This window comes from Chinchilla lanigera, unplaced genomic scaffold (genome assembly GCF_000276665.1).
Source record: "Chinchilla lanigera isolate Chin_1 unplaced genomic scaffold, ChiLan1.0 scaffold00078, whole genome shotgun sequence".
Classification (NCBI taxonomy): Eukaryota; Metazoa; Chordata; class Mammalia; order Rodentia; family Chinchillidae; genus Chinchilla; species Chinchilla lanigera.
In genome coordinates, this window is record NW_004955479.1 from 4731150 (window position 1) to 4757039 (window position 25890).

Below are 25890 nucleotides of genomic sequence, written 5' to 3' on the forward strand. Positions count from 1 at the left end.
TACAGAAATCATCAGCAGAGTAAAAAGAAAACCCACAAACTTGGAAAAAATTTTAGCTGACTATCCCCCAGACAAAGGGCTTCTATCGAGAACATATAAAGAATTAAAAAATATCAGCCCCCTCAAATTCAAAGACCCAATCCAAAAATGGGCAGCTCAGATGAACACACACCTCTCAGATAAGGAAATACAAATGGCAAATAAATACATCAGAAAATGGTCAACATCATTAGTCATTCAAGAAATGCAAATTAAAACAACATTGAAATTCCACCTTACCCCAGTAAGAATGGCTAGAATTAAGAAATCAACCAATAACAAATGCTGGCGAGGCTGTGGAGAAATAGGAACCCTTCTTCATTGCTGATGGAAATGCAGACTGGTGAAACCACTGTGGAAATCAGTTTGGAGATTCCTCAGAAAACTAGGTCTAGAGGTTCCATTCAACCCAGCTATTCCCATTCTGGGTATTTTCCCAGAAGATCTGAAAACATCATATCACAGCGATATATGTGCCTCCATGTTCATAGCAGTGCAATTTTTAATTGTTAAATTGTGGAAGCAATGCAAATGTCCATCCACTGAGAAAGGGATAAAAAACTTGTGGTACTTTTATATAGTGGAATATTACTCAGCTATAAAGAAAGATAAACTCCAGGCCTTTATAGGTAAATGGTCACAAGTAGAGACCATACTCATACGTGAAATAAATCAGACCTGCATGTGGAAGCACTACATTGTCTTACTAGTGTAAAACCTGACAGAGTTAATTTAAACTAGGAGGTATGATAGACATTGTGAAATGATAGGAAAACACTCAAGGGTAAAGGGCAACAGGAATCAGGGAAAAGAGAAGGGAAGGAAGGAGAAATTTTGTATGTATGTATATACAGGATAGTTAACAGTTGTTCAAATGTCTTCTGTTACTTTGTTGAAAGAAACTGTCAATGAGTCCTTGACTGATCAGTCTTGCATGCCTCTGTCTGTTTTCATGAGAAACCACTTTGAAGATATCAACATGTAATACAACAAACATTGTTAATTTCCTACCACTTTGTTTGTAACTCTGTATTGTCTGTACTGTTCTTTTGCTATTTTGTAAAAGGTTGTCTGTCTGTTAATGTTTTCCTCCTTTTATTTTTAAAATAAAAAAAAAGAATTGTATATTTTAGACAGGCATTAATAATTTAGAGTACATTCAAATTTCCCAGGAAATGGTGCCACTAACAGATCCTAACACTAATTAAAGTTCAGGCGGAGGTGTTTTCAAGGTAGAATGGGAGATGCACCACTTGTTACCCAGCTTGCCAGCATGAGCCTTATATGTTTATGTGTGCTGTTACCCTCCCGAGCGTTATGACTGCTGCACTGAGCTAGCTGAGAAGGTAACACTGAAGCGAGAGGGAAGATTCAGAACGATGGGAGAAGCACTGAGAAGAAAGGTACAGCTCTTAGAAAAGCCTGCGATGAACCACAACCTGAGCCAACCAGGGATACAGAAATGATGAAAGGAAGAAGTGACGTTTCACAACAAATTATTCTTTAGTCTTCTGCTTAGATATTAGCTTCCATCTAAGAACAAGTATTTTACCCTGACCCAAGAGCTAAAAAGAGATTTTTGAAGTAGGAAGTAGGACCCTGACCCCTGTGATACATGTGTTTACAAGCACTAGGATGACAAGATCACTATATGTTTCCATAAGTGGAAAAGAGTGGGTTGTGTTCATGTGCATGGTGTATCTGTGTGTGTGTATTTTAGCCTAAGAGTTTGTTAAAGATAAAAACAATTGCATAGCAGCTGAGTGTGTTGTCACACACCTATGATCCCAGTATTAGGAAGGCTGAGGCAGGAGGGCTGCTGTGAGTTCAAGGCCTGCCTAGGCTATATGGTAAGCTCAAGGCCAGTCTGAACTACATAGGGAGACCCTGTCTCAAAAACAAAAAAAAAAAACAAAAATTGCAAAGCAAATAGTGAAGTAAGAGCAAAGTATCTAGAAAAACAAGGCTGAGGCCTTCCAGGGATGAAGTATCCAGGAAAACTGTTTTACTTCGGTGTCCAAATGTGCTATGATATGAATAGAAAAGTGTTGACATCATAATGTATACAGAGACTTCCATGGAAATAAATGAGTGGAATAATGTAAAATTAAAAATATATCCACATACATATTCGTGCCTAGAAATACAGCATGCATGGCATGCCATCTCTTGATCATGGCATTAGGGGCATCTTTTACCTTCTTAGGATATTTTGAATCTACAAGTGTGAGAAGTGTTTTTTTTTCGACATACACCGTTAAAGCAGATAGATATTTAGAGATGATCTTATATATAGAACTAGCTTTTAACAAGGGTAAAGAGTAAAATTTTTAACAAGAGTCTTAAATGTGACATAGCTGGTCATCAGGGTTGAAGTCAGAATCTGTGTACCCGAATTCCCTCCCAGTGACACCCCGCGCTCCTCTTTCCTTCTGGAAGACTTTCACTTAAGTAGGTTTTGAATTTTCATGTAAGACTTTACATTTACTTAAATTTCATACTGCTTTTACCACATTTGTGAACGACTATGTTTTTATTCAACTCCAATTTTCCTTGCCGTACGTTAGTTTTTTCTATGACGTATAGGACTTTGTGAGTATGCCTTCCACATCTTTGAAGTAATTGAACAAATTTTGATCGGGACAGAATTAAACGTAGCGTCTGATGACATCATCACACGGACAAGTCAGAACGGAAATTCTGCAGGCCAACTATAACTCACTACTGCCACCTGGTGGCAGCACGTATAGCTGCCAGGGCAAGTTAGGCATCTCTAACCTTGGGTACAAAGGCAAAGCTAAGGGTCTCCTCAGGACTATAAAATATAATTCACTGGAATGATCGTGGCACAAAAATATTAAAGTTCCTACTTACATTTAAATAATATGAAAGGATAATTGCAAAAATACTAGCTCCTACTAACCATTCTGTTTGCTAAAGGTAATCAGTTTTAAATTTTCCAAAAGTTATTATTTATTTTCATTTACCTTAATAATGTTCACATGGTGACATATCTTGATTTCTCAGTTATAGACGTTGCTATTAAGTTTCCACTATAGTGGATGATGAGCAGTTAACATTTCTTACAGCTTTGTTCACTAAATGTACTCATACAAGCCAGGCGTGGTGGTACACGTCTGAAGATCTTAACATTGTGGAGGTTGGGACAGGAGGATAGCCAAGTGTTCAAAGCCAGCCTGAACTACATAGCAAGACTCCGTCTCAAAACAAACAAACAAACAAACAAACAACCCACAAACAGAAACAAAAGCACAAACAAAAAAACATACTCATACAATTTGAGTCTCCAGCATCGTGATATTATGGAAGAATAATTTTGCTTACAGTAGAGTGCAGTGTTTAAGTGTGATGTTTAGAGCCCTATTAAAGCAAGAGATATCTATCTATCGTCTATCTATCTATATCTATCTTTTTGTTCTCATTTGTTCAATTTCTTTTAAGTACACAGCACTAAATCGCTACAAAATATTTCCTAATTGTTTAAATATTCTCCCAGAAAACCTCGGTAATAGGAAACCTTAACCACATCAAATACTCTACCAATGTCTTTGCCTGGGCAATTTCTTTTCCTGGCTTCTACTTCTGTCTTCAATCTAGTCATGTTTGCCTTAGAACTGCATAAAGCTAATAGACTCAAGTGAACCTGGTGTTGCTAGTTTGGCTGTATGCTAAGTACATGTTGGAAATAAATGTTATTAGCATTTTGCATGCATTTTTCTAACATGTCTGAGCTTATAATGTTGATATAGGGAAGTAGTTAGGTGTTCGTATTTTTTATATCACAAGGAATCAGCTCCTCTCCTCATTTTGGAAGCTTTTACAGATCTCTCACTATGCAAAATATTCTGAAATCTTCAAAATTTCAAAATTGCCCATCTCTATGTGGATCTACTTCACCCATTGCACTGATTGATATCCAGTGAGCTTTAATAACAATTCTATATTCTTCCATTATGGACATTCTCTTGTTTCTTTCAGTGTATTCTTCTCCTCTGTTTGCTGCATTCCTTTCCTGAAATTCCTATTATTTTGTTGATCTTCTTTCTTCCTATTTTGTCTACCAAACTTTTCATTTGCAATATATTTTTTTATCTTTACATTTTACATTTTTATTTATATTATACATTTTATATTGTCTTACTTTTCTTTTATGGAATACCTTTTGTAGTTTGCAAATGCAATTCCTTGTCTGTCTCTCTGACCATACTAATGATATTTTCATTGCTCATGTTTCTTTCTTCTTGCCTAGACTTTGTGTACTGCAAGCAGATTTTTCTTTTCATTTGTTTGGGCTTCTTTCTTTTGTTCCTGAGGCTTTGTTCATATTCTCAAGAATTTCTTGGGGCTGAGGACTTAGCTCAGCAGCACAGTGCCTGTCTGGCAAGCATGAGGTCATGAGTTCAATTCCTGGTACCAGAAAAACACCAAACAAAAAAAATTTCTGGAATACAAAGTCAATACTTAAAAATCAATAGCATTCCTATACACAGGCAACAAACTCACAGAGAGAGAAATTAGGGAAAGCACACCCTTCACAATAGCATTTAAAAAGTGAAATACTTAGGAAACAATCTAACAAAGAATTAAAAGATCCATATAGTGAAAATTGCAGTACTCTAAAAAGGGAGATTGAAGAGGATATCAGAAAATGGAAAGATATCCCTTGCTCTTGGATAGGAAGGATGGACATAGTAAAAACTGTTATATAGATTTAATGCAACCTGAATCAAAATACCATTAGCATACCTCACAGATCTAGAGAAAACACTCTTAAAATTCATTTGGAACTAGAAGCAACCTAGAACAACTAAAGCAATACTGGGCAACAAAAGCAAGTCAGGGGCATCGCAATTCCAGACCTGAAATTATACTACAAAGCTACTATGATAAAATCAGCATGATACTGGCAAAAAGAACAAGCCTGAGAATCAGTGGAACAGAATAGAATATGCAGACACAAATCCAAACACACTCAGCCAACTTATCTTTAACAAAGGAGCTAAACATGTTCACCAGAAGAAAGATAGCCTCTTTAATAATTGGTGCTGCTAAAACTGGCTTTCCACACTCCAAAGACTAAAACTAGACCCATGCTTATCACCATGTACTAAACTAAAGTCAAAATCAATCAAAGATTTAAATATTAAAATAGAAACAGTAAATTTACTGGAAAAGAAAATAGGTAGAAATCTTGGAGACATAGACATAAAGAGTCTCACAGAGATTTCATGAACAAAACCCAGATTGCAAGGAAAATACTATAAAGATTCAACAAATGGGATCTCACCTTATTAAAAACCTTTTGAACAACCAACAGAGTGAAAAGACAACCCACAGAGTGAGAAAAAATTATGGCCAGTGGCCCCGCAGACAAAGGAATTCTATCTAGAATATATACAGAATTCAAAACAATGAGACCCCCCCCCCAAATTCAAAGACCAAATTAAAAAATGGGCATCTGAGTTGAATACACACTTCTCAGATGAAGAAATTCAGATGACAAATAAACACATGAAAAAATGTTCTATATAATTGGTCATTCGTGAGATGCAAATTTAAACAACACTGAGATTCCCTTTCACCCTAGAGAGAATGGCTACCATCAAGAAATCAAACACTGGCAGGACTGTGGGGAAAAAGGAACCCTTCTCCACTGTTGGTAAGAGTATAGACTGGTGCAAACACTGTGGAAATCAGTGTGGAGATCCCTTTAAAAATTAGGATTAGAGGTCCCATTCAATCCAGCTATTCCCCTTCTGGGTATCTTTTCAGAAGAATTAAAAGCATAATACCACAGAAATATATGTGCACCCATGTTTATAGCAGCATATTTTGTAACAACTAAATCTTGGAAACAACTCAAATGCCCATCAATCAAGGAATGGATAAAATGATGTGATTTTTCTTTATAATAAAATATTACTCAGCCATAAAGAAGGACAACCTGGAGAAGTTTATAGGAAAATGGATGCAACTTGAGACCATACTCATAAGTGAAATAAGTCAGATCTGTACATGTAAACATGATATTATCTGACTAATATGAGAAACTAAATGGGTAAATAAAGTCAAAACTATACAATAGATGTAGTGAATTGGAAAGAAACTTCAAAAGAAAAGACAATCTATGATGGGAAAAGGAAGGAAAAGAACAAGAAAAAAATACATGTATGCACAAGATAGTTCTACAGCTAGTTTCTCTTAGTTCATTGAAAAGAAATGTTTGTGCTAATATTATTTGGACAAGATAGCACACCTTTACCTTGTACTCTGAATAACTACCACAAAGACAACACTATACAATATATTAATTATTGTAACTCTCCTACTAACTTATTTTGAAATTCTGTTTTATTGTTTTTTCTCCTTAAAATAAAAAAAAGAATTTCTCCTTGTCTGTTCATATTTAAGATGGTGAAAAGCTGCTTAGAAACTCTGCTCATGTGTTTTGGGATTTGTTGGCCATGAAATTCACTGTATCATTTGGCCTTTTCTAAAAAAAAAAAAAAAAAAAAAAAAACAAACTCTAATGTGAGTACATTTTTCTTGTTTTTCATGTGCTGATTGTATTTCCAGGGAAGAATCATCTGGTCTCCTGCCTGTTGACACCTGAAGAGCACAGTTCAGGCTACTGGCCCCGTGGGGTACAAGGCAGGTTCCTGCACATCATGCCGCACCTGAGCTTGCACACAGTATTCCTATTTTCATGGTGATTTCTCACCCAGAGTTATGACTGTTGCTTCTTATGCTCCATTTTACCGCATGTGAAGACAGTAATTCTGCTTGGTAGAGGAGGAGCAGTTGAATCTGTGTGGAGCTGGGAAGACATTTTAGAATTCCACTGCCTCATAAGCAGTTGCCTTCTTACTGCTGCTTTTCAATATTTTAAAAACTTTGAGGACTGTGGCTATGCAAATTAGATTATTTACTGTTTTTCCCCAGTACTGAAGTAGAACTCACTGTCTACAGATAACTGAGTCATTTTCCACCCATTCTTTAACTGTACTGCTTCCATAAACAACTTTGTCATCTCTTGACATTTATATAATTGTGGTTATGACTTTAAAGATCTATTTGCTCCTGTTTTAGTGGAGATTCAGAATACAGTGGCGGTAAATGAACCTGTTTAATCTTCAGTCTAAATGGAAGATGTGATATATATCCTTTATATTGAAAAACAAATGAATTAACACTAACATAAATGAAATAAACCTCACCTGTGTGGCCCATATGGTGGTGGATGATGCAAAGTAATATGCAAAGTCAGAGGAGGCCCGTTTTCACACAGAGGTATTGGACATAGGGCACTGTCCTTCTTGTTTGCATACTGTTTCTATGCGATCAGTTAAGTAGATGACAGATTATTTTATTTAGTTTTAATTAAACAAGCCTCCCCATAATGAACATATGGTTTTAAATGATTTCTCCAAGGCAACAATTTCTGCAGAAATCACAGAACTAAACTAATACTTAAGCGAACAGTAATATCCTTATGTGAACTCCTCATGGAGATCTAGTGAAGATGGAATCTGTAATAACCTGCATAACTAAGTGCAGTGGAGTAAAACTGAAATGGTCAAGAGGACTCTGAAACAGCATCTACACCCACTGTGGTTAATAAAGAAATGTGCTACCTATTGTGAATTGGGATATAAACTGACACGTAGAGTAATAATGGGGAGAGCAGAAAGGTTTTTAAAATTTAGCACTTGGGGCATAACAACTGTTCAGGAAATCTATTTTTTTCATCAATGTTAAAAAATATCAATTAAATCCAGAATTTACTTACAAATATTGTATTGTCCTAAATGCTAAATATTTAGAAATTCCCTTTGCAGTTCCTATGGTAAGATGCACACATGTACCATGGGAACCAATCTTATTATTTCTGTAGTGGTAAAAGTGACTGTGGTAACATACAGGTAATACCAAAGGTCGCTATGTTTAGCATCATGACATAGCAGATTCCTTACAAAAGAAAATGCAATTTAAAATATTTTAAAAATATTTTTTAAAATGCTTCACTAAATGATATAAAAATAAGAAATCTGGGTTGATTTCAGATAAAATACAAACAGGCATCTTAGAATAAGTCAGGCTTTGACCTTAGGATTTTAGTTTATCTTGTCTCAAAGACAGTTTGGAATGCAAGATAGCTTCTAGGGCCAACTGTGTATGGGGAATATGACAGGAAAACGTTCATACAGGTGATACCCTTTGCAGACGTAGAGAGCAACAGAACATTAAGCTGAGTTAAGGGAAAACAATATCTCCTGGAAATTCCTAAGTGTAGGTACTGTAAGGCAAAAATTGGTATTACTTTTGTGTTAAAAAATAGTATGATTAAAAATTCTTGCAGCTGAAATCCATAACTCAAGTAATTCCTATAAAAATTTCAAGGAAAATTAGCACTTCGATGTTTAAAAGCATAAAATATGCAAAATATGAGAACCATCGGAAAATAAAAATCGTCGAAGAGAGACAGAAACCAACAAAGATATCTGCTATGAAAGTTATTAGGTGTATAATATAAGCAAGTGCATTTATGATTAATGAATTTAAAGAAAGGATTAAATATATCAGTATAGAGAAAAAGACCATAAAAATTATCAGAGAAAAGGGATAAATCGAACACAAAACCTCCATGGCCAATCAAACAACAAAATAGAAATAACTTAAGGAAAAATGGCTGAACTAGAAGAAAAATCTAAGTTATTATTTATCATGCAATCTTGCAACACAAAGAGAAAGAACATAGAGATGTGAACAACCTTAGAAGACAAAGAAAGTTTAACATGCTTTTTAAGACCCAGAGAGAGAATAAAGAGAACTAGGACAAGGTAATTAAACATTGAGAAATACACCTGAGAACACTCAAAAATGAAAAAGACTAATAGACTCAGAAGGACTATAACTCACTTATATCTAAGTGAAGCTCCAAGACACTCCTCTCTTTCTCCCTCAACACACACATACACTTTAAAGTACCCTATGAGGAGAGACTACCTGCAAAGACATGGTTATTTGAATTATAGCTGGCTGATTTCTCACAGAAAAAATAAAAGAAAATGAAAAGTGAGTAGAAATATATTTTAATATCCAAAGAAAAAATCATGGTTCATCTAGCACTCTATAACTACAATGAATTTTAAGAAGGAGGAGGTAAGGGGGGAGGGGAAGTAGAAAGAATTGTCATGTTATGTACATGTACCAGCTCCCCACAATGAATATAATTATATGTACTGCAAATGTACTAAGAAAGAATACTTAACAAAGACCTTTCCAGTAACCAAAACCAGAGTTGAACACAAAAGATAATCTCTAAAGTACATTCTCCATTCTTTCACAAAAAATATAGGACCAATAAAATCGACTATTTTTGGAAAGATTACTTGAATAAAAGCTTTGAAAAAGAGAGAGAATAAAGAACTAAACAAGGCAATTGAATATAGAGAAATACACCTGCAAATATTCAAGAGTTGTTGAAAAAGACTAATCTACAGATTCAGATGGATTATATCATAGCTACGTCAAAGTGAAACTCCAGAACACACCTGTTCTCTGATCCCTCCCCTGACACATACATCTTTAAAACATCCAGTGAGAAGAGTCTGCCTGCCTGGTGGAGTGGCTGCTGAGGCATATAATCCCAGCACTATGAAAGGTGGAGGTGGGAGGTTTTAGAGTTCAAACCCAGCCCGGGCAATTTAGGAATTTGGTGACACTTTGTCTCAAAATAAAGAAAAGGATAGGGAAGGGAAGGAAAGGGAAGGGAAGAGAAGGAAAGGAAGGGAAAGGAAAGAAAGGAAAGGAAAGAAAGGAAAGGAAAGGAAAGGAAAGGAAAGGAAAGGAAAGGAAAGGAAAGGAAAGGAAAGGAAAGGAAAGGAAAGGAAAGAAGAAAAAAAAGAAAAGAAAAGAAGAGAAAAGAAAAGAAAAGAAAAGAAAAGAAGAGAAAAGGAAAGAAAAGAAGGGCTGGGGATGTAGCTCAGAGTTTCTGCAGAAAGCAAAGTGAGAAGCTCAGCAAGGCCCAAGCCATTGGTGAGCAGGGACCAAGGACCAGAGACCTGGGCCAAAATAGTCAGATGTAGAAGACTTTTCTCATATTATAACTTTGTTTTATACATGCATTTCATTCTTCATTATGATAGACAGCCAAATATTTTCTGAAATATCAGATCTTTTTAGATGTCCTCAAGTGTCTATAATGTTTTCTAAAAAGGAGCAAATTAATGTGTTTTGTGAATTTCTTTTCATTAAGACTCACAGGGTGTGTTACGCAGAGACAGCCAGCCCCTGGAGTAATGCATATAGTGTTCACATGCTGCTCTGCAGAAAAGGAGCTGCCAGTGCACTTACAGTGAGGCAAGAGCAACCACTGCTTCTTCTGTCTGTGCATTTTCTTTTATTTTGCTGTGTGTAGTGCGTGCAAAGGACAAATGAGACTTAATTTACAACATCTAGTCTCCCTAGATGTTAAAGAGGTAAACAGCATATGACAAAAGTGCAATTGAACAACTAACAAATTTTGTACATTTTGCATTAAAGTCCCTAGGAAAAATTGTCTTCTGGAAATTTGAAGATTGTGTTGATGGAGAGGATGATTTCTGGGCCAGGATGCTTATGCTTTGAAGACACTCTGAAATCTGACTATGGTAACATGCGTGCAATTTTTTCAAGACTGCAGTGAAGAGAGGGGACAAAGGAGTCCTTACTAGAAACACTTCGTCTTAATCTAGATGCTTAGAAACATGCTACATAGGTTAAATGTAGCAATTATAAAATAGCACTTTGTTGAAGGCAGCAAGAAGGGAGTTAGGAAGGATTGGTCTAAGGTCAAAATGATACCGTTCAGAAAATATCTATGATTATAATTTTTGCTATATGCATAATTTTATCAATGCTACATGCATAGAGAAAAATTTTTGTGAAAAAGAATGTGGTTTTAGATTCTTGGAAGTGTTTGATGTATTTAAAAGTAGAAGAGGTAGAATAAAGCTTTCCTGAAAGGTTTTTAAAGCCTGATATAAAATAACTCTGCTTGGAACTTGAATCATTTAATAACCTTTATGAACAGTACTTTCTGTACTTATTCATTTGGTTGAAGAAGGTGGGAAGGAAGAAATTGGAAAAGGTGTTTTGTTGTGTATGCTAGAAAAGTTCAGTTCATCCACTGCCCTTATGATATAGAAATTTCATTTAACTTTGTATTATTCATTTGCGTGGACAAATTAGTCCTTATTTTATAATATCTAGTCTCAATATTAACGATGTATGACAAAAGTAGACTAATATATACTGTACACTTTATTGTCAAATTCTTAGAAAGGTTATCTTCTGAAAAGGACATTTGGAAGTGAAAATATAAGTGCTTTGGTCATTGTGTCAAAGTGACACACATGTAACAAAGTGAAACACATGCCTATATCTCATGTGATATATATAGGAGAGAAGGAATTGGAAGAAATGAAAAATTCTAGGTCAAAATGCTCTGACTTAGAAAATGCTTTCAGAAATAGCCATGTTTACATTGTGTAGTTTATTCAATATTATTAAGTATCCAATGGACAAACTTGCATCTGTAGTTGAAACATCTGGTTTCTAAATGTCCACGAGTAATTAAAATATATTAAAAGTAAGGGTAACAAGTAATACATTTTATAGATATCCATTTGAAAAACTTCATAATGAAATGCTGTGTTTTGGAAATGGAATGACCAAAGCACTTACCTGAAAGTACACATTATTATACTTGTGGTAGTTCAAGGAGTGTGTGGGGAAAGAATGCAGAGAAAGCTTTAAACCAATGTGGTTTCGGTGAAGCAAAACTGAACATAGTACCTTATGCTTGTACATTTTATTTTGCTTTATTGTGTATATAGTTGTTTATAAAGGAAAAAGTGCTAACTTACAGCCTGTACTCTTTCTAGATGTTAAAGAGCTTGCCAGCATACTACAAAAGTAGAATTAGTAAACTAGTGAGTTGAATAAACTTGGTGTTAAACCTAAAAGGAAAGCCTGCTCCTGAAACTACTCAGTTTTAGGAGAATCAGAAGTTTGAGCCCAGTCTAGGAAACTCAGAGACATAAAAAATTCTGTCTCAAAGTAAAAATATTTTTAAAGAACCTGGGACTGTAGCTCAGTATGAAGGCTTGCATTCCATCGCTAGCACTAAAACAAACACGTTCTAGTTCTTAAGTCTGGATGCAGTATATACCATTTTATTCATTTTATTACCCCAAAATGTTAGATTACATTTCCACATGTGTGTATATATGAAATATTTCATGGTAAAAATACATAAAAATCAACTTGAAGCCAAAATAAATGTATTCCTTTTTTAGGAAATACTCCTGGAAGATGCATAGGAAAAAATATTGCTAAGCTTTTCAAAAAGCAAAATAAAGTGTTCAACTAAGTTATGTGGTACGAGAAGTGCATGGTATAGATAGATTAATGGATGCATGCTTCTAAGGAGCCTGAGCCTCTGTGGTTTGCAAGATAGTACATCAATAATTTAGAATGTGAAAAACTATATTTTCATAACTCATAAACTGAAAGATACGTTGGAGAAAAGGTATCTTCAGCAGTCAATACAGCATTTTTAATAACAAAATGTTTTATGGAAGCATAACGAAGTATACTCATGGAGGTAGGACTTTGACTTCAATCCAAATTAAAAATCTGAACTGAAGTCATGTCGCTGCTACAGTTCCTGAAGTGTGTGGCAGCCCCACCCCAACGATTATAAACACTGTCCCAAATACACAGGGTGCGCATGAGTAGACCGAGACAGCTAAGCTGTGTCAAGTGAAGGCTTAGCAGCCGTGTAACGCCTTCTGCTACCAAATTTCATCCCGTATAGGAAAAGGGGACAGTAATCAATGGGGAAAACTTCTGTTCCAAGTAACTCTACAGTCCAAGCTAAAGTACATTTTATACATTTGGTCTAGGGGCTAAAGTTGCAATATTCTAGAATTGCTCTTTGTTTGTATTCCAGGACCAATATTTCTACTTCCTAATATTAAGAATATGTTTACTGTGGATTTAGGGTATTTTTGAATTTTTAGAGAATATGAAAAATTGTCCTGTAGAAATTCATTTTTAGCAATAAGTATTTTCATTCCCAAACTAAAGACTTAGTTAAAAGCAAGATACAATTTGTTCAAGGGTATTTTTCCTTGAACTTTTCTTTTTGAGAAACAGCAAATTATATTAAATGGGTGAAAAACAATTATCTCAGATTTTTTATCAAGGGCATGCTGATTTTCTAATTTCTTTCGTTTAAAGATGCCTGAAGGCTGAGAAATCAAGCTATTGTAGGACTCTGGAGTGTCTCTTTAAATAATACTAATATTGACAATGGATGGGAAGACAAGCAACTTGATTCCTCCTTTGGAATCTACAAATTGATCTTGGACACTTGGAACTCATCTATCCTGGAAACCGTATGATTCAGGATTGGTCTCCCAGATGCCACACTGACAAATAAATTCCCCCGTGTACTGTCAATGTCTTTAGGGGTCATTTCTTTTTTTTCCCTAGTTCTTATTCGTCTCTAAAACTATTTCAGCTATGTTCCGAGAATAGGGTAGGATTGATGAGCTACATACCTAGAAACAATTTTTCCACTAGACACAGGGTACAAGCCCTGTTAATGTTTAGGCCATGGCCTAGATTGAAAGCAGAATCTAGTGAGTCACAAACAATCTTTTATTTAGTCTGCAGCACAGAAATGCGACTCTTGGATACAGATACTTCTAGAGCAGTTCCTGGAGTCTGAGGAGCTGCTGAGTGTCCATTGTCTCCAACACCAACGTATGATTATCACCTTGAGCAAAAACAGCAGCAGCAGCTAAATGATGATCCTTATTATCTATATGAGCAATTTTCAATTCTATTAAGAATTGTAGGGCTGATAAATCTTAGCTGCAAAGAACTTTTTATCTTTCCACTTAAAATGAAATTAATCTGACCCACCATTTTATCTTTACCTTTAAAAACTTCTATTTGCTTCTTTTTATAATTTGTATAGTACATGGGTTATTTTAATCTAATATTTATTTGAGAAAATTTACTAACTAAAAGTATTTGCTTAGCACATATTTATAAATGTAATATGGTAATCACCATTTCAGATATTTAAGACATGTAGTAAATGGACGAATCTCTGCCTTGACAGCTCTTACATTTAGTGGGGGGAACAGACACTAAAAATAAGAGGAGGTGGGAATCTGGGGGTGGGGAAAGGCAGGAGGAGATGGGGAGGAAGAAGTTAAAAGGACAAAGATGCTCTGTGCACACGTACCAGGGCTCCGTGATGCATGTGGTATTATGCATCACAAACACCTATTAATTTAAAAAGGTAAAAACATAAAATTATATTTTGAAAAATGATCTTGCTAAATTTCCCAGGCTGGCCTGCTACTTGCTATCCTCCCACCTTAGTCTACAGTGTAGCTGAGGTTACAGGAGTACCATGCCTGGGTAAAGGTTTATTTTTTTAAAGAATAATATTATTAGTATCAGTTCACAATTTACCTTGAGAGTAATTCCTAATTTTCTTCTGCTCCTTGGGAACTTTCTACCTATTACACAAGAAACTTTACATGGAACAGTGTGTATGTTGTTTCCTTTGAAAACAAATTTTATAATTCCTTAATACTATAATAATGAAGTAAGCATATTAATCCTCTGGGCTTGATTTCACTGTATTAGTACATGTACTTTAACTATATTGTGGAAAAATTCTTAACTTTGTACTCAACAAACAGTGATTCCAGTGAATAAATTTGTAGTAGTTTTCATTAGAAGTCAATTTTATTTGTTTTTGGTGGGAACATGGCAACACGGTATAAACTGCCAAAAAAAAAATCTAAGACCTTTATTTTCCTGCTGAATTTAAAATTTACTTTAAGCCACATCTCACCAAATGGAAGAAATATTTAGATCTTTCTGTTGCCTTCTAGGGCAAATTCCAACACAAACAACTCAGGGTTTATTTTTATCTATTTATTTTAATAGGTTAACCTATATACTTCAAGAAGAAAGAGAAAGACAAAACGTGAGTGTAAATTTGCTTTCTGTTTTATACAGGCAGATAAAGTTAACACAGATTCTTCCATGTTATTGATTATTGTTAAATTATCTAGTGCAAGCTGGCAAAGAATAGGTGCTATTCACTAGAATCATGGCATAAACCATGTATATTTATTCCTATAAGAGAACTATAATTGTTAAAAATAAAAATATATTTTAAGTATACAACATATAAAGTAAGGCTTTCTATGAAGTCTCAAACTTTTCTACAGCCAATAGATCTCTTAATTTCTCTTTATACAAAGCTAAATTTTTAAGCATTATGTTTGAGAAAGATCATAGAATCAACACTCAGGGCCTTGCACTCTTTTTCCTAAGCTCAGGTACTAATCTTTGTCTAATATGCACCCGAATTATCTGACTCTTCTCCTTGGGGAAGCTGTTCTCCTCTCTGGGTTTTTCCGCCTCAGTCCATTGTGCTGCAGTCTACCTTTACCTCGTTCGGAGCACTGGAACTGTCTTCTGCGCTTTACTCTCATCTCATCCCCAATGTCTGATCAATCCAAAAGCTCAGTGAGGTCCAGATCCCCCTGCCCTTCATATTGTCACCACGCTCAGCTTCTGAGAGGCAGAACTCACCGCGCTGCCCATCGGCTTCAAGACTCTTTCCCACAAAATAAGCTGTAAATTCCTTTGTACCATGTGAAGAGCTGTTCCCAACTGCTCTAACCTACCCATCATTTCATGCACCAGGGCAGCTCCTCTCTAGCACCTATACTGAGGAGGAGATGCCCTGAAGCCCTTATTTTTATAGAGTTGTCATCTCTGTGCTTTTTTCACTCTTTGCATGCACTCTTTCATTAATTGATAAAATTAGTGTCTGTTGAAAACCTAATCTGTGTCACATGGGAATGTGCTAGGGTCTACAGCAGAGCAAAATACACATGCATGCCTGCACTCTCAGAGTTTGCAGTCATCTGCTTACACATGTGTACGATCGTCTTTCCAGACTCAGTTACCTGCTTCATTCTCCCTCCTGACAGTCTGACCTGACTGAACTAATTGCTCTAGATTATGAAATTGGATATCAAAGCAATCTGAGTAGCCTTGGCTAAAAATTTAGGCACCATGCCCAAAGACTAGCTCTCTAAAGGTGCCTGCAAGAAAGTTACTGATTGAATGCATATTCTTTCTGTAGAAGCTTGCCAATTTTTGCCAGTATTTAAAGTCCATTTTTAGTGTATTTTTCCATAATATGTCCAACCTTAGTGTTGATTTCTAATGTTTTAAGGGAATTATTTCTACCCCTAAAGATAATAATGGAAAGAAATATATGTGTGCAAATATACAACTATAAATAAAATTCATTTCTTTAAAAACCCTTATGTACATGGAGTTAACGGCTTAAACTATTTCAATATTTACCTTATTGTTTATTTTCTTTTGCATAGAAATTGCTCTTTCTATGAAGATTTCTAAGAACAACAAAGTATTCTTTTTCCTATTGAGTTGTATGCTAATGCATTATCACCTGAGGAAGAAATATGTGCACCATTCTCATATTCTTCATGCCATGGTTACTGCAGGACTATTTCTATGCGGGATAATTTTTCAGTGGTATTGAGATATATTGCTCCCAGTGCAACCTGGTATAGTATTTTTGTATTGATTTATTGTGGAAAAATAAATTATATGGGATAGTTTACATAGGCCTCCTTCCTTCCTTTAATATCTAGATGGCTACAGCAACTTTTTGCCTGTATTTGACAGAATACAGGCAACTCATGAATGCTGCACTAAATTTTTAGCAGAAATGGAAACAATAAAATTACATGGACACTTGTAATTATATGAATAGGACTTGCTCTAAGTTTATAACCTGGAAGAAATGAGAATCCTCCTAAGGAAAATCAAGCTATTAAGTCCACAAGATTTTAATAAAACAAAAAATATTCAGAGGCTAAAATTATATTCTTAAACTACATTGCCTCACTACCATCACCATGATTCTAATAAAAGGAGAAAATAAGGACAATAATTTTCAGAGCCTAAAATCATTCCCATCTAGATGTTGACTTCAGTTGCTCCATGAAGGCTCATCAAATTATTAGACTACACTTTCACTTAGTCCAGCAAAGTCATTTTTAAGTAACAAAGCCAAGTGACCTATCTTAAAATGCAGATGCATTCAACCACAGCTCGCATATGATTTCCTATATAACTATTTAGAAGAGTCAAATTTAGTATACCTTTCGAGTCTCCATCTTGCTTGAAATTTCCCCGGTATCATTACTATACCTAAAAATAAATTGATCCAGTTTATAATTTTATTAAAATGTAATTTGGAAAATCCCAAGCAAAATGTCAATATTCCTTACTCTGGCAATGGTTTTGTTTTCTCGTTCTTCGGCTTTGTTTCTTGTCCCATAGCAGTTTCTACAAAACATAATAAAATAAAAATAATTTAAAGAAGGGGTCATCACTGGGCTTGTGTATAAGCATGTATGAGAAATGGAACTATTACTAGAAATTAAAAATAAATGAAGATAACAATATGCAATATAATAACCATTATTAATTTCCTATCATCTTGTTTTGAAATTTTGTATCACTTTTATTGCTTTTTGCCTCTTTGAAATAAAAATAATTCAACTTGTACTGATGTAGCTTTCATCTCACAAAGTGTTGGGGGGAGGGGTTGAGACAAGGTCTTGCTATGTAGCCCAGGCTTGCCTTGAACTCATAGCAATCATCCTACTTTAGCCTCCAGAGTGTGGGATTACAGGCATGCACCACCATTCCCAGCTCACAAAGTATTTTATAGTCTTTAACATCCTCCCACCAAAAAAAATTTTCATTGGATCAAAGGAACCAGAATTAAATAGAGAAATCTGGTGCTGTAGCCAAATAGGATGTAGGAATTAAAGATCACCAGTGTTACATATGAAAGTTAATTTAGGATAGAAAGAGTAACTTGGAGTTCTCCCAATGAAGACCTGAAGGTGTTCTATTACACTAACTTGGGGATAGAAAAGATATTCTTCCCCTTTTTGCTAGAAAATATAAATTTAGGAGTTAATTTAGGGTAAGACATTTGTATAATCCCTTTTTATAGGTACTGGGAACTATAGAAGGAGAAAATTTTAAATTCTTATTATGCATGTATGGACAGTTTATGACTAATTGCCTAAATGACTGGACCCCACTGTGGTCATATTAACATATGTTACCATCAATATCCAGTCCAACGTTGGCAGCCTCGTTGATATAAGTCATCTGGTTGACCTCAGCCTCTGCTTCAGCACTAATGATCTGCTGTGACACGGCCTCCACGATGGGCATCACCATGGCAGCAGTAGAGGTGTTGCTAAGCCACATAGATAGGAAGGCAGTGCTGATCATGAATCCCAAGGTTAGCCTGCAACGAGAGAGTAGTGCAGACTTGTACTCTCTATCTTAGGTAACTCTGTTTTATCTAAAGGTAAAGGATATTGCTTGTGAGTCAGGAATTAAGTTCTTCAAAATACAGAAGGTTAAGGGTCAGCCCAGATGGTGAACTCTGAGTGCAAACATAGCCATGTAGAAATCAAAGTAACATATGTAAAAGTGAAGTTCCTAAAGGATTTGTCTCTTAGGGACCATGAGAATTGTTTCTCCCCAAACAGAAAAATGATTTTAATGTTTTCAAACTTCAAGTTGGTATATGGTATAACAGCTTATAAAATTACACTAACACTCAAATTCTCTTTAAATGACAATGTAACCTCAGGTACTGGTAAGATGAAGGTTCAGACAACTTTTGAATTTAGTCCCTTACTTTTTATTTTATCTTTTGATCATATCTGTGTTTATTAGATGTGTGCCAAGAAGACACAAGAACAAGAATAGATTAAAATTTATAAATCTATTTACTCCTTTATGCCTCTGGTACAGTATATGGTCGGCGAAGACAGCAGTGAAAATCACTTGTTAAAACAAGGCTTCAAATTTTTCTGTGAATCTGACATTCCTTCTTATCGAGAATTGTATTTATTACATTGTCTTCTGATAAAAATAGAGTAATTTGTCTTTTAAAATAGCCTACCTGAGACTTTAGGATTTTAAACAATATCTGTAAACTTTCCAATTCACACTTGGTAAAAAGCATGACTTCTTTGGAGTAGCACGCCCCTAAAATCATTCAGGAGTTGTTTATAAAATTCTCAGAGTCTCTTGTTAAAATAAATTTACAAGAACAACTCTATCCTATGTTTCAAATTCAGGTATAGTTTATGTTTCCTTTGTGCAAAACAAAGTAAAAGAAAACAGAAATCTATTTGAACCAGTATTTACTTAGTAATAGTAATAATGATAACAATAATAATATTAATAAAACTAGAAATACTTTTAAATTACAATATCTGTAAAATGTGAAATATTCCTATTTTTAAAAGGTGAGATCAGCTGAACATTGTGGCACATGCCTGTAATCCCATGCTTTTGGAGGCTGAGGCAGGAAGATCACAAGTTCAAGCCCAGTTTGGGCACTTTAGTGATTTAGCACCTTGTATCAAAAATAAATAAAAATAAAAAAGGCTAGAGATGAAGCTCAGTGCTAAGGGCTTGGGTTTAACCCCCAATACTGCGAAACAAAACAACACAAAATAAAATGAAAAAAAAACAAAAAAGTAGTGTCAGACACAGCCTCTGTTTGGTGAAAATGCCTTAAGCCAGAAAGTCATTTGCTGGCATAATAAAAAAGGCTCCTCCCTTACTATGTAGTGCTTTTCTCTCCCCTGGAGCACTGGTCTTATGGTCCAAGAAAACATACATTTCTATACCACAAAAGGGACAGGGAGCACTGTTTCATCTTAAGAGTAAAATGTCTTAAATATATGTGTTACCAAAATGTTTAAGTAACTGTTTTTTTTTAATTTGTCAAGAATGAGTCTCTATGCTTAGAATTATGCAACAGAAGTCAATAAAATTTTCTTATTTTCCGAAGAAAGACGAGAAGGGAAAAACCACCTAAGGCTTTAAAGCAAAATATCATTATGCAAATAATTGTGAGACTGGAAATTTTCTTTAGCTTACATTCACATTCTTAAAATGAACTGGAATAAAACCAAAATAGTCCATTAACTTAATGAAAAAAGGATTTATTTCAATGAGGCAAATGAATGATTTTGCACTCTATAGATGAAAGTTCTTAATTGTCTCACTTTGCAACAGCTGATTTAAAGAGAAAAATTTCACCTTGGAGTTTATCTGTACACATTTGTATTTTGTCAGTAACGTCTTTGTCTTTGGTTCATAACGTCCTCCCTGTTGATAAACGATGCTTGCAAACAAGTTTTGAATGTGTAATCAGCCAAATAAGCAAGACAGACATGAAATCTACTCTGAAGCTTATCAGTCTTGTCTGTTGATGTTCAAGGATTCTCTCGTCTTGGACTGGAATGGAACATTAAAGGTAAGGGAGTTGTGTGCACTTATTTTAATCTCCCTGTAATTAGATGTGCAGTGAAAGGAAAATTGTTTTTCCCTACAGTTTGACCATAGTTTATGTCACTTTCACATTTACAGAAGCAGAAGAAGTCATGAATTACACTGGTGTACAAGTGATTCCCTGGACAGCGTTACTTGTTTGACTATTTGCTCTGCACTAAACGGTTTGTTCCAAATGTAAACTGGAAGTGGGAAACAAACAGCACTCACCATGCTGGGTTCACACCCACCATCATCACCATCCTGAGAGCAATCCTCTTGTGCAAGTTCCACTTTTCTATTGATGTTGCTAAACAGATGACTCCAATTAACAGAAGGTGAAAGTCTTTGAAATAAGTCGATGCCACCTGAATTCACAATGAAACCCATAATTATTAATGTTGGTAGGGGGAAGAGAGGCACGGGAAAGACATTATCAGGCTGTCCTTTGACCTTCAGCTACATTACCTTTCCATTGTGTTGAGTGACAATACAAATGAAAAAATGTTCTATATTCTCATCCAGAAACAGTACTGTTAATAAAAAAAAAAAAGTGCAGAAAAAGAATAGAGTACTCAGGATACTGCATTTGAGTAACTTCAGGAAAGTGCTTCTGTGCCTTAATTTTTCCCTGCGTAAAACCAGGGTAATTTTTTCACGGTCTGTGGCAGAATAGCAGTAACAGATTTGGCAAAGTCCTAAATTAAGTTTTGAAGGCAGGATTGCCTAGTGAGACACAATACTAACTTAAAGAAGTTACCATGGCATAAAACATGGAAGGACAGGTTAAATGTGGAACTGTATAGTAATGTACAGGACAACTAAGAGGAAAAAACGTAGGGCTCAGTGCTGTCTGCAGTTTCAGGCATGCACTGGAGCCTTTTGTTGGTAAGGGGAGTCTACTTATTAGTAAATGATCTAAACACAGGAATAAATTCAAGGTCCTGAGATGTCCCTGCTGTGATCTGTTTAGGTTTTATGAGGAATTATCTGACCTTGAACAAAGGCTATCCAGAGTAAGTATTCTATACTTTCTGGGCCCATGTTCTCTATCACACTCAACTCTGAGAGAAGCCTAAGAGATTAGCAAAGCACCTCTGTGAGTATGTCCACGTGGGCCATGGGGACTTTGAAAATTTCATCCGGCTCAAGGTCCCCCTCTCTCTGCCTCTTCACCTGTCTCTACTTCTAGGCTACCATGAAGTGACTGGCTTTGTTTCACCAAGCCCTTCTGCCATGACAATTTTTAACTTGGAGCCCAATTGATTGTGGACCAAAACTTCAAAACAATACCAAAATGAACCTTTTATTTTGTATGTTAGGTATGGAGATACTTTGTCCCAGCAATGGAAATATGACTAATGAATAGCCTAGTTGTCCGGGAGGGTAATGGAAGAAGGTGGTGCTGCTGGTTGTAAATGACACAGACAAATATAACTATTTTTGAAACAAATTGATAGGTCAAATGAAATTTGTAATGAGACTTGAAATCTACCTGCAAGATCAAAGTAATTATATTTCTGCCTCCAAATGGGATTTTAGAAAAAATACATGAACTTTTGCAATCAGAGCACTGGGGTTAGTTATATAATTCACCAACTGAGTAACCTTTGCGCAAATCAATAAGCAGTTGTAAAACTTGAGTATACCTCACATCAAGTTTGTGAATTAAATGAGATAAGGTTTCTGAAAAGCTAATCTGTAAGTTATAGTGCCTATGATTAAAACAGCACTTTTAAAGTTTTTATGTAAGTTGTTTTGTAAAATCTAATTATCAAGTTTCTAGCTTTTACATTAACTGACTCATCAGCAGATTTGACAAGCACAATCTTGCTTCATCCATAAAACATTTTTTTCACATGGATTTCAGGGCCCTAAATGTTTCTGGTTTTCTTCCTGCCTTATTAACCTTCTCTTCTTAATCTCCTTGGCTGATACTTTCCCTTCTTGCTAACTTATTAATGTTGTAGTTATCCAGAGCTCTGTTCTTTGTACTCTATCTTCACTCATTCCTCAAGTGTTTTCAAGTTGTAAGGCTTTAAACTCCATCAATATGCTGATGATTGTAAGATCAGATAATTCCAGATGAGCCATCCCTTGTGATCTCTGGACTCTTGATCAGATTATCCACCTGCTTATTCAACATCTTCACTTGTTCAATAGGTATTTAAAATTTTCCCAGCACTGAACTGCAGGTCTTAGTACTCCTCTTACAATGAATCTACTCTGCCCATATTTTGCGTATGTATGTGTTTTAATTAATGGCAACTCCATTTTTCTAGTTGGCAGGTCAAAAAGCTAGACATCCTGAAATATCTTCTCAGTCATACACAGTCAGGAAAGCTCATTGATTTTACTTTCAAAATGTGTCAATATCACACTTAGTATCTATATTACTATACTGTCTGGATTTTCACTGTCTCGCGGTTGGATTGCAATAACCTGCTACCTGTCTCCTTCTTTTTGCTTAGTTTCTCAATAGGGTAGCTCACATTATTCTTTTAAAAATCAAAGTCTGGGGCTGGGGATTTAGCTCAGCGGCACAGCGCTTGCCTGGCAAGAATGAGGTCATGAGTTCAATTCCCAGTACCGGAGAAAAATAAATAAAATAAAATAAAATAAAAGTCAGATCAATGGTATCCCTCTTCTGCTCAAAATTCTCCCAAGGGTTCCACTTCATTAAAAGTTAAAATCTTATGACAGCCTACTTAGTCCTGCATGGCCCCATCTGTCTTCACGTTGCTTTCATGACACCATCTTCTATTGCTGTTGATTATTACTCCACTCTGGCCACCCTACAAACCTGGACCTGCCATGGGGCCTTTGCACTGGGTGTTTCCCTTTCCGCAGATATCACTTTCCAGGTATGCAGATGAAGAACTTCCTCTTCTCTGGTGAATCCTTGCTCAGGTATCACCACTTCAAGGAGGTCCGACCTGACCAACTGTTACCCTCTTCAGTCCCCATTAATCTTTTTCATATCATAGTGCCAATCACCTTTGTAACTCACTATTCAATTCATCTGTTACCAAACATATCGTTGACTGTGTCTGTTTCTCTAGGAAGATTATATATCTTTGTCTGTGTTTAATTTTAATTCCTTGATGTTTTCCCAAGTGTCCAGCAAGTCCTATCACATTCAGCAAATGACTGAACAAGTATGTACTGTAACATATATATATATGTATATATATACGCATATGTGTATATTTTCACACATATGACTTACAAATAATATTTTTATTAATAACACCCATTACCAACATTTGTTGTTAATGTTTGTTATTGATGTTGATTAATAATATTGATATTTAGTTTGAAATATCAAATTAGGCACACTCTAAATGCTTAGCATTTCAAGTTTAATTCAACATATGTGGGAAAACTTCAAATGTTGATATTCTCCAAGCACAGCAATGTGTTTAACAATATATAAGCATTTTTATTGGCTAAACAAATAGGCTAAGCAAAATTAGAGCTGTTGTGGCCAAAAAGAGAGGTTCTTAGTGCTCTGAATCCAGATGATGACATGTATAACGCATTTTAGTGTTCCATGGCACATTTGATGTTCAGAGATGCTGCAACAGGATTAGAAGGATGACTTAATACTCTCGAAACTGAATACTAAAACATGTAAGAACGCTATATCGTTGCTCATGTCAAAGTTTCACAATATATTATTTAATTTTCTACAAAAACCCTTGAATTTTGTGGCTCTCTCAAGTTCTACTTGTCAGTGATGAAAGAGTTATTAAGTGACATAAGGATCATATAAATAGACAGGATAAACACTGCATTTTAAGCTTGGGCTTTCTTACTAAACATTGAGCCCCTTTCAAAACACAGTTCAGCTGTGGCAAGCTATTTGTGAGTTTTAAAGGCCAGTTGCCCTCTCCGGGAAGAGGATGAAAAGCCTGAAGAAAAGTTTTGTCTACTAAAAGTCCTAACCTAAGTGTTTTGAATTCATGTAAATTCCACTTAAGATCCTGAGGTACAGAAATTCACATAAAGTATAAAACAAATTTAGGCTAACGTACCACAGTGGAAAGGATAGAGTTTTTTTTACCCTTCACAATACTCTGAATGTTTAAGGAGTGATCTACTCACTTTTGTCAATCAACAAATGATAATAAGATTAGCTAAAATATATCAACATTTTACTATACACCAGCATTTACATACATTTACAATTCTTAAGTATTTCTGGCAACCTAGAGTTAGTTCTAGAAAGAGAAAAAAGATATTGCTGGTGATGGAACTGGGAAGTTGAGGTCTAGAAATCATGAAGACTAGACATGGGAACACATAAGGAGGAGATCATATTAATTAAAAAAAAAAATCCAAGCAACAGTATCATGTGGAGAATCTTAGATGCTAGGTAAAATTTTCATGAGTCAAAGTGACTGAGTTTCAGATTGGGCTCAGGAAAGCAAAATTGTTTGAAAGAATAAATTATTCAAAGTGATATGATTTTATGATTTTGTTTGTGGGTTGTTAGAAGTTCACAACACTTAAACAGTGAGTGACAGTATCTGTCAGAGAGACACTGTGGAGGGGATTCTACCTCAGGTGAGGACTGATCTAAAAGAACTCCCTCCCAAATGCAAGAGTCTATGACTCTTTAAGAGTCTATTAAATTAGTCAGATGCTGGTATCTCAAGGATAGAGGATTCTGGGCAGGTATCTCCAGCAACAATCGTACAAATATTACTCTCCCCTACAGATCTGTGCCCTCTAGTCAATCACCCCTGTACCACAGAGGAAGTACTCCGGAACATTTAAGAAACTTAGATTCTTTATCACAGATTCCATGTCAACAGAATGCCAGCCTAGGGATTTCAAAAACTGAAGTGCAACCTTGGCCATGTTTTCTTCCAAATCCATGTTACTTAGAGAGAAAAAGAGTCAAGGTCAGGAAGGGAGGAGAAATGCGTTAAGGGAGAGGAGCCGAGAGCGTCAGAAATGAAAAAAGATTTGAGTTTCAAAACTGAGAAGAATGACACAACAATAGAGAAGAGAGCAGCTTCCTCACAGAAAGAACTGGAATCAAGGGTTAATTAAGAAAGTTCTCCACCCATGTTAAAGACAGGCAAACCTGAGGAGAGCACAGTTGCCTCTATGCAGAAAAGTCCAAAGGTGATAAACTGCACTGACTGGCAATGTGAAGTTGTTGTCTTTCCTGAGAATGATTCAACTCTTGTTTAGGCAGCTGCTGTTCGCTGGGTGGCTGGCGACTACATGGAGACAGATATTCTGGTTTCAGTCCATTTTATGCTCTTAATGGGAAACTGAATCCATTTTCTTCAGATGGGTACCCTTAGATTGTAT

General features: G+C 35.6%; 1 protein-coding gene across 1 annotated transcript in view; it reads right to left on the bottom strand.

The window, feature by feature from the left end:
* Positions 1 to 25890, bottom strand: part of Slc13a1 (solute carrier family 13 (sodium/sulfate symporter), member 1) — a 78463-nt gene that overhangs the window by 33776 nt on the left and 18797 nt on the right. Inside the window, exons 3-6 of the mRNA XM_005402324.2 lie at positions 20794 to 20930; positions 18327 to 18514; positions 17475 to 17532; positions 17346 to 17394 (exon numbers count right to left, since the gene is read on the bottom strand). Coding sequence (XP_005402381.1) covers positions 17346 to 17394; positions 17475 to 17532; positions 18327 to 18514; positions 20794 to 20930 — 432 coding nt within the window. The remainder of the gene's footprint in view (positions 1 to 17345; positions 17395 to 17474; positions 17533 to 18326; positions 18515 to 20793; positions 20931 to 25890) is intronic.